The 10,256-nt window shown below is 33.7% G+C and overlaps 1 protein-coding gene across 1 annotated transcript in view; it reads right to left on the bottom strand.

Annotated features, from left to right (window-relative positions):
• Positions 1–1,845: 1,845 nt before the first annotated feature.
• Positions 1,846–10,256, bottom strand: part of LOC140444211 (uncharacterized) — a 30,476-nt gene continuing 22,065 nt past the window's right edge. Inside the window, exons 15-18 of the mRNA XM_072535950.1 lie at positions 9,831–10,004; positions 9,500–9,723; positions 6,059–6,419; positions 1,846–5,994 (exon numbers count right to left, since the gene is read on the bottom strand). Of these exons, the coding sequence (XP_072392051.1) occupies positions 6,087–6,419; positions 9,500–9,723; positions 9,831–10,004 (731 nt within the window). The 3' untranslated portion in view covers positions 1,846–5,994; positions 6,059–6,086. The remainder of the gene's footprint in view (positions 5,995–6,058; positions 6,420–9,499; positions 9,724–9,830; positions 10,005–10,256) is intronic.

The following is a 10,256-nucleotide window of genomic DNA, read 5'->3' as shown; positions in this document are numbered from 1 at the left end:
ATCAGATTGGGCAGCTGTGCTAGAACCCCAAAAAGAAGGCCATATCGAAGATGAGACTCGAACAAAAAAAAATATGTTATTTTGGAAGATGCTAAATTGATTTCCTTCGAAACAGATCTTATTGCATAGCAGGCTGAGGCTAAGGGTTTCTTACTTAACGAATCGATGTAAAGGGAGGATTTAAGGTTGTAAATTTACTGTGTCAAAAGCTGCTCTTATAATCTATAAAGCTTAGGAGGAGTTCTTCACCCTCCTCCAATCTCCTTTCTATTACCCTTCTCACTATGGAAATATTGTCATTTACTTCTCTTTCTGGTCTAAATGCTGCTTGTGTATCTTCTTAACTTAATTTCTCAATCTATTCTCTAAAATTATTGTACATAGCTTGAAGTACACTTGTGCGATTATGGATTGAAGCTCTATTTTTCTATTTAAGATCTAAGTTTTCACATAAGTGATTGTTCTCCCTTTTTATGTACCTAAGGGTATTACTAAATTGTTTTTCCAACTTTTTGAGATTATCTCTATTCTCTAGGCTTTTTACGAGTATTACAGTCCTTGAACCAATCCATTCCTTGCTCGCCCAACCTTTAATAGTTTCTGAAGCTAAGTCGTCTTCTCCGCAACCTTTTCCTACTTTAATGGTTTGTACTGCTTCTTCCACTTCTTTTTATCTTATCTATAAATTGCCATGTTTATATTCCTCTTGAATGTATTCCATTTCATTTTGTATTCGTAAAATTTTTGCTGGTATAGTTCTTTTCATACTACTACTCCTTTTTGGCCTTTAGTTGGATATTATTGTCTCTCATAGTTCTTATTTCTTTCTATTTATCACCTCAGTCTTTTAATTCTTGCTCTCCACCGTTATTTTCTTTTTAACTCAAACTTTTTGCTTTCTCTACTGCCTGTTTGGCTTCCTTTATTCTAGTATTTATTCAATACTAGAATATGTAATAACAATTTTAGAAACTATACCGTCCATTCTTATCGCTACACAAAGCATGCAGGTTCAAATTAGGGATTGCTGATTAGAATTCTAACCCCTGACCCAGCCAAAATGTACTGCGTTGTAACCAAATTAGCTACTTGGTGGTAAGTTTATCTTAGCTGTGACTCACCTTCACCTATAATACTTGACGGCATAGTTTCTAAAATTATTATTACATATTATAGTTCCTATTGTTTTATATGTGATTCATGCTGAATCAAATAACCCATTAAAAATCTCCGATTTAATTGTAGACTACATGTTTTCCACTCTTGTTCCTTTTTCTTTACTAGAGCTTTAATGTCCTCGTTCGACAATTTCGTTCTTTTTCCATTTGTCTCTTCTTTCATATATCTTCTGTACACTATTTAGTAGTATTTCCTAAAAATCTCTCATCTTCGGTTCAATGTCCATCCGTCTAGTCTTATGAATTCTTCATCTGTTTTTTATTCCTATTTTCTGAGTATTTCAGCTTATTTTACTAAATTCATTTTCTTCATCGGCCTTTGTAATATTACCCTCTAATTTTGCCAGCACTAGTTTGCGACTTGACCCGATTTCTCATTCTTTATTAAGCTTTTTAACGCTTCCTTTTCAAGAAACTCCCTCTAATGTTCCATTATCGAATCAGAATCCAATATTGCCCTTAATTCGTTTCCAAATTTTTCGGATCCTCAAGCTTTTTGTAATTTGTTTTTTTTTTTTTTCAAATCAAGTGACTTTTATATACATAACCTAAAAAATTGTGTGTATTCACCACCTGTTTTAATGCTAATACTGCTGAAGCTCTGGTAGTAGAAAAGATTATTGAAGATTCCTACCACTTTTGCTGTAATTTTGAATAAAACAACAACCGTAGAAAACTATTTATTACAACAAACTTGTCAAATTACATAAAAAAATAACAATACAAGTTAACAGGTAGAAAAATATATAATCAGATCTTAACAGATCTTTCTAATAAAAAACTTAACTGTTTAAACTTTGATAAAAACATCAAATAAAACGTTTATGTTTTTATAATAAGGCGTTTGGTATTACTTTCATAGAAAGTTCGATCACCAGTTTTAGAAAGTTGAAAAGTTTTATGGTTAGACTATTAGATGGCAACTTCTGCAACGACACACTGTTTTGTTGTGTTGCACAGAGTGGTTATTTTACATTAAAAGCTAGCCAAAACGAAAATTTCAAAAACTAGCATTTTGGGCCGATCATTGTCCCCAAAACAAGTTGTAATATGTGACGTCATCTGGCAATATCCCCTCCCCAAATAAATTTGTTTAAACAAAGTTTAGTTTTGAGATTCTAATACACTTTTTTGTATGAGTTGCGATTTCTTTATTTTTATAATTTAAGTGATTTTTATAAAGAAATTATGTCCAATTAATGCATTAATTAGTGATCAGTGTAGTAGTGTCTGGGGGCTCGGGAGACTGAGACCTCGAAAGCCATGAAGAAGACATCGAAGAGGATGTCGAAAGCTCGGCGCAATGATAATCGACGCAGTTTAACTCGGAAGACTGTTGAGTTTAATACTAATTACTGTAATAGTGTTAATCTTAGCTTCTAGGTTTAATTGTACAAACCTTTTTTACAGCAAAATAAAAAATGTATAAATCGAAAATCAGATATTGACAAATTAAGTAACATTTATTAAAATATCAACAAACAATTGGCATAACATCATAATTTAGTTTTCTATCGACAACCCAACATTAGAAAAATTTATATATGTTTGAGCTAAATTGACTGTACTAATTTATTTTTCATCGACAATCAAATTAAAGATAATAAAAACTATTGTTACTGGTTTTGCTTTCCACATAAAAGAACTGTATACTCATTCGTATATGTATGTTAATCAACCAAACATGACAATAATATAATTTTAGGGAACAAATTTTTTAATGTACAGGAAGTTCGGAAAATACTTGAAAACCAAATATGGGATATCAAACGAATTACTGAAATATTGTGGAGCAGCAATGACAGAACAATTAACACCATTATTTAATATAATATATAACAAAATTATAAAACACAATAAAATACCGGAAGAATAGAGAACGAGCGAACTAATTCTACTATTCAAAAAAGGGGACAAAAAACAGCCAGAAAAGTACAGAGGTGTAAACTTGTTAAATAATAATAGTCTCCCGTTTTATACCGCTCGCGGCTTTGGAAGTATAGCAGGGTAGTCTACTATATCTAGGGCCTACGGTATACAAGGAAGGTAACATGGCTACGCTTCAACCGCCTATTATTACCCCTGGTTTTACCGAAGGTACTCATTTTATTCAGGCTGAGTCGACCTGGGGCCTATAGACATTTTTAAAAATGTCTAGTTGTTCTTGCCGGCGGTAGGATTCGAACTCCGGACCATCGGCATGCGAGGCAAGCATCCTACCGCTTGCGCTACGCAGGCCCCCTTGTTAAATACTACGCTAAAACTTACAACTAAAATTTTAGAAGCGTTAATAAATCAGAGGATAAGTTTAGCAGATAAACAACGGAGTTTTCGTAGTGGAAGATCGTGTACAGATGCAATATTCGTTATAAAGCAAATAACTGAGAAAGCACTAGAGTATAATAGACCAGCATTTCTCTGTCTGGTTGACTTAAAGAAAGCGTTTGACAGAGTAAGACTCAAAGATGTAATCCATCTTCTGTATAATAGAGAAGTTCCCCTAAATATTATAAAAACTATTGAAAACATCTACCAAAACAACAAAATGGAAGTCAGAATAGGTGGACAACTCACAGAACCTATAGAAATAGGCAACGGAATAAGACAAGGGGATTCATTGATCCCCATGCTCTTTATTTTGATCATGGATGAAATCATCAAAGCGTTAACAAAGGAAGAGGATACAGAATGGGAAAAAAAGAAATAACAATTTTAAAACTATTTGATGGTTTAAAATTTACACGGTGCATCGCTATAAACCATTTTTTTGCAATGAATCTTTAGGAAATCTAAAACAATTTATTTACTTTGGTACCTACGTCGCGCCCAAAACTCATTAAAAATTTGTTAAAAAAATGTATAGAGTTTAGGGCCCTAATAACTTGAAAACAGTTTTTTAGGGCACTTATACTAGATACTAGATAATTTCATTGAGGGTTTTTTGGCGATTAAATCACCACGCCTGCTTAAACGGGTTGGTGAGTTTCGATTCAGCCGCCCACTCTGAGTCAGATGCTGATTGCAGCCGATCACTCTGGATCAGACGAAGATGTTTGAAATACTGGTTGGTCGACCATGTAAAAGAACATCCCTTTTATCTTCATTTTTCCAATGCCTAAACGGAGTCTCTAATATATTACACACCAAGTCATTAATTTAGCCACCATTTAATATAGTCTTCTGGAGGTCATCATGCAGGATAGAGTCGATGGCAAAAAGGGAATAAGTAGAAAGAGGAAATCATGGCTGCGAAATATTCGAGACTGGACAAACATGACTGTAGACGAATTATTCCACGTTGCAAAAGACAGAGAAACTTTTAGAAACGTGGTCGCCAACCTCCGTTAATGGAGACGGCATAGGAAGAAGAAGAAGAAGTCATTAATTGGATTTATGTCTGTCTAAAATTATTTTTGTTCAAACGAAATCCACGAGAACACTTTATATCCGAAATCCGAAAGAAACCACAGAGAAATGTATTAATAAAGTGCACTAAACAAATAAAATTAATACTGTAACTAAACTAAACTAATAAATACTATACTATATACTATACTATATAAAAAATATCTATATAATAGACTAAATTTCAAAATATTGTCGCTGAGAGAAATTTCCGAAAAATAGGAATACCAAATACACATCCAAAAGTGGGTGAAGACGAATAATATATTTATAGTCGGAACTGCACTCACCAGTTTTCTCAGCTATCACTAAGAATAGGCTGACGTCACGTTGCCATGACAACCGTGAACGCTCATGCAGATGAATTCCGAATTTCAAAAATTATATTCACCTATTCCTGAATACTAAGATTCAGTACACGGCTAGTGACACAGGTCAGGACTTGACCGTCAAGTACGTACCGCTAATAAAGCTAGTTGTCTTTTTAATTTTTAGATTAATTAAAAGAGAATAAATAATTGATTTCAGAATTTAGATATAATAATGTTGCTTTAATTTTTTATTTATTTGTCTCAATTTAATTATATTTTTTTGGTGAACCTCACCTTCACCTACTTCACCTGGCCAGCCGCCGCTGCTTAACACTTATAAAAAGTTTGCAAATACCTATAAGTACTTCTAGTTTCTAACGTTCTCTGCCATAAACTGACGTCACGCATAGCTGCGCAAAGCAATTTATGTTTGCTTCACTCTTCAAAACGGGGGCTATAGCATACGGCGTGTCTATAAGCTTTAATGGTCTACCTCTTTAGAAAAATCACTTGAATTATAAAAATAAAGAACTTGCAAATCATACAAAAAACTATACGCAGCCAAAACGTGTTGGGAAGTGACAGCTGTCAAATTTGTCTATTAAGTTATTTGGGGAGGGGATATTGGCAGATGACGTCACATATAACTACCTGCTTTAGGGACAAGAATCGGTAAGAAATGCTAAATTTTGAAATTTTTGATTTGGTCTGCTTTTTATGTAAAATACCACTCTGTGCATTGGTTGAAGTGTTTTGGAGGCAAATCTTCCTGAATGATCTGTAGTTTTTATGAATTGTAGTGTATTAGATAACTACGCCTGTACTAAGCCAAAGAATAGGTGATTTTTTTTTATTAGAAACCTTCGCGAGGTTACTCTTTTCCAGTTTCTCGTTTATAAATCCCTACCATTCTTAGCCGACTAAGACCCTCAGTTTTGCCTTCGCAACCATTACCACTTCACCGTTCCCTGGCAGGTGTGAGTTGCGATCGGTAAATCGTTTTTGAGTGGCACGCCTAAAGGAAATTATTGGAATCACGAGGAGTTGAGAGCATCGGCGGTTCTTACTTCCACGGTACGACCATACGAAAGCTGCCACACCTGCAAAAATAACACATTTCTCTAGGTAAAAACCTTATTTTATAACCAAATCTAATATACGAACCTCAACATTTTTATCAATTTGTCAAACGTCAATGTCCCCCGGCCCATGACATCAAAGATTGAGGAGATATTCTGATCATATTATGATTGGGACTAGTAAATTGCGTTTCTTCGAATCTAAAATAGTCTATTAACAAGTTCCTTACGGTGAAATTGGTATTAGGAAAACTCCAATCAGTACTGCCTATCAGATCGAGATAACTCAATTCTCCTTCAGAAACAAATGGTAAACTAATATCTATCGTGAGTCCCGTAGAAAATTTACTCCTCGACAATCGCATATTGTAGAAATATTGTTCGAGGAACAGCTGAATCTCAGACTCGGGCATATTTACTTCGATTTTAATCACAGATTCTTGACCCTAAAGAGACAGTTTTGGATAAGTTCTCAATAGTATATTACGGTACATTTAAATCAAAGCGAACACAAACGAACGAACGAAGGTATTCGCTTGGTCATTTGTTCTCTACTAGTAGAACCATTTACATTATAGCGAACGTTCGCATTCGTTGTTGATCCGTCCGCAATATCGGATACAGATGAAGATGTAATGAACATAATATCCACCACCCATCGAAAATTCTGACTACATCATAGCTAGTACTCATTATACTACGCATCTGTATGTTTGGTTGCCTACCAGTCAAGAGAAAGATCGTTATAACCTCATTCGTTTGTACACGTGTAGTGAATGAACGGTACCGTATGTATGACTCCAATTTGAAGCAATATTTTTTATCGAAATAGTGAATTTATTTGTTGGAAAAAATTTTTGATTATTTTTTATTGTATAAATATTTTTCTACATCGAATTATCTAGCTTTATGATGTCATTTACTATCAAACCATATATGGTTTTGTATGCATTCAATCTTATTTTAGTTATAACGTTTTTAGAAAAATTATCACTTGGTTTTTGTTTTCAGAATGGATCCTGGAAAGTTTTATGACTCATCCAAATACGTTAACTGTATTCCTGGTGATGGAGAACTAAGTGAAGACGAATTAGGTTCAGATTCAGATAATGAGTATATTCCTCGATGTCGTCAGTCCCAGTCTGATGACAGTGATAGCAATGAACAAAGGAATTTGGATGTGCTCTGATATCCTCGAGTTAGAAACTCCTGTAGATTTTTCTGTAGGCCAACCACAAGTATTTGAATCTAATGACCTGCAATAGATGGAAAATTATAAAGAAACACCTTTATTTTAGTGGTAATACTAACTTCGGTCCAGTAGGTAATTCAGGCCATGATAAACTCTTCAAAAATCGACCTGTATTAGATAAGATTACACAGCGCCTTTTACTGCTTTCCCAAGGAGGAACATCGAGTTATTGACGAACCAATTATCCCTACAAAATGTCGGCACAACCTCAAACAATATAATCCGGAAAAACCTCACAAGTGGGGATACAAAAATCAAGTACTTAGTGGTGTATCAGGTTTTAGTTATGACTGAAATTTTTGCTGGTGAACAAAGCAATACTTTTCCAAATTATTTAGGAGCCAGTGGAAGTGTTGTAACTAGACTGACAGAGACAGTGCCGAAGAACGTTAATCATAAAATATTTTTCGATAACTGGTTTAATAGTCCAAAATTAGAGATTTATCTTACAAAAAATGGATTGTTGCCTTCAAGTATCAAATTCAGGAATCTCATCTGAAAAAGAACTAAAAAAAAAAGATTGTGGTTTCATTGTAGAAAAAGTTGCCATTGTTGAAGACATAAACATAAGTCTAATAACTTGGTTCGATAATAATCCAGTAAATATATTATAAACTTACGTTGGTAGTGAACCTAGAACCACATAAAGTAGGTAGTTCCGAAAAGAAAAAACGTACGAAGAGATTCCATGCCCCCAAGCTGGTGAAGTTTATAATCAGCTGATGGGAGGAGTGGACTTATTAGACTTGATGCTAGGGATTTACAGAATCCATCTGAGATCAAGAAAATGGTATAAACGAATTTTTTTTTCATATCTTGGATCTATGTGTTGTGAACGCATGAATACTCTGGCGTAGGAAAAATGAACAACATTGCTATATGCCATTCTTTAAGTTCAAACAAGCTCTTTCTGAACATTTATGTAAATCTGGGAAGTCACTACCAACAAAGAGAGGTCGTCCAGTAGGACAAAATGGGACTCCAACGTCTAGTCATCAAGGAACTCCAACGTCTAGTCGTTAAGGAACTTCACCTGTTGGACACATGCCAGAATGGCAAAAATTTCGCCAACAGTCGTCAAATATGTACAAAAAAAAAACTTACACCAAATGTATAAAGTGTAAAGTATTTTTATGTTATAAAGAAGAAAGGAATTGTCTATGACAATTTCATAACTAATGTATTTTTGTATGTCAATATTTGATTAAAATATGTTCTTATGCATGCGAAACCACATATGGATTTTCAAAAAATCTTCCATTTTGTAGTTATTGCATATAAAACCGTATATGGGTTTACCAAAAGACTTCTATATATGGAACTAAACAGTTATTTGAAATGTACTAATGGCTTTTATCTGTCTTAATAAAAATCACAATACATAAAAATATTTTTTATTTCGTTTTTTATGTTTGCAATAATTCATGCAGTAGAGGGTTAACGACTGACAATTTAGGTCAAGTTACAAATCTCTGTTGAATGTCTATGGATGATTTTGAAATGAAATTTAAAAACAAACCACGTAGAATTATAAATTGGGTCAGTCTCATAACCTGACTTTCTTGAAGAGCTTTTGAAACTCTTTTATCTTTCTCGTCTAAATGACGCTAGAAACTAAGAAATCTTTTTTTTTTGCTTCAGAGAAATCATAATTCATATCAGTAGAAATTTTTTTACAAGCATCAGTTTTTATTTGTTTATTATTTTATACAATTTCGATCTCGGATTTCATAGACATTATTCGTTACTATCTATGTAATTCGATTAATTGAAGCGTCTTTTCATTCATCCATTCCATATTGTACTTCAAAGTTCTCAGCACTACACAACAAACAGCCATCTCAATCTAATTTGTAAATAAATTAGTATTAAAACAGTACTTCCTAACGAATTCATTCGCTACGTTCTATCTACTATTCACACTAAACACCGATTTCTTTTGATGATTCGCTGATTTACCGACATCAGTTGAAATATGTCCCAACACGACTTCGTTCGGTAGTGTTTTTTTTTTCGCTGTTTAAATACAATAATTTTAACGAATTCGTTTGTTCGTTTGAGTTAGCTTTGATTTAAATGCACCTATATGTTACGTTTATTTTATAAAAACCACCCGCTGTTCCATAAATGTCGAGTCTAATGATTATTTTGAATGGTCCTTCGAGCCATATCCGACTCGAAGTACCATATCAACATTTGTCCAGTCAAATTATTTCTCGAAGTGTACTCGAAGTCGAGTTGACTTGATTATAGATAACAGATTTGTGTACTTACGGTTATCCTGGGATATATATCCCTCTTACACCCGCATTCGAAGTATTTCAACCTTTGGGAAATCGATGTTGATCGTTGTGCCATGATAACGATAAAAGCCCGCAGTTTGTCAAGGTCCATCTGTTCGTAAAATACTTCTATACTGAGGGAGAAGTGACCAAGAAACGACCAGTCTTTCTGTTTAAATATATTATTCAGCATAGAATTGAAGGACGTAGGGGCATCTAAAAACAACAATATTTGTACAGTGTATACAAATAGTTATGTAGTGCATTTTTTGTGCTCCAGAAAGTTTACCATATATTAAATTGAAATGAAAGTGAATGCTTACCAAATCTATATACATCCGTCGAAAACATATGTTTATACAATCCGCATAGCTCTGGTTTCGCATACTTCATTGCACGATTTAAAAATTTGTTAAGCAGAGCGTTTCGATTTTGCAAGTCTATTTCCGAATCATTTTTAACGGGCCATTTTTTCGGAGATTGCATCAACTTCAATCCTAAAACAAAACATATTTAATTTGTTATATGGATGTTTCTCTGCTATTTGGAAATTTTCTATGCAAAACTGTCCTAAGCAAATTTTATTAAATGTTGAGAATGTTTATTAATAAAATGAATGTAATGGTAAATTAAATATATATATTTTTTTAAAAACCCATTTTCCTATTGGTTTTAGAGTTATAGACAATTTTATGCAAACCCGTGACAGGGGACTGTTGTAACCATCCAGGGGAATGTTTCTATGGACA

This window comes from Diabrotica undecimpunctata, chromosome 6 (genome assembly GCF_040954645.1).
Source record: "Diabrotica undecimpunctata isolate CICGRU chromosome 6, icDiaUnde3, whole genome shotgun sequence".
NCBI lineage: Eukaryota > Metazoa > Arthropoda > Insecta > Coleoptera > Chrysomelidae > Diabrotica > Diabrotica undecimpunctata.
This window is presented reverse-complemented; position numbering and strand designations above follow the sequence as displayed.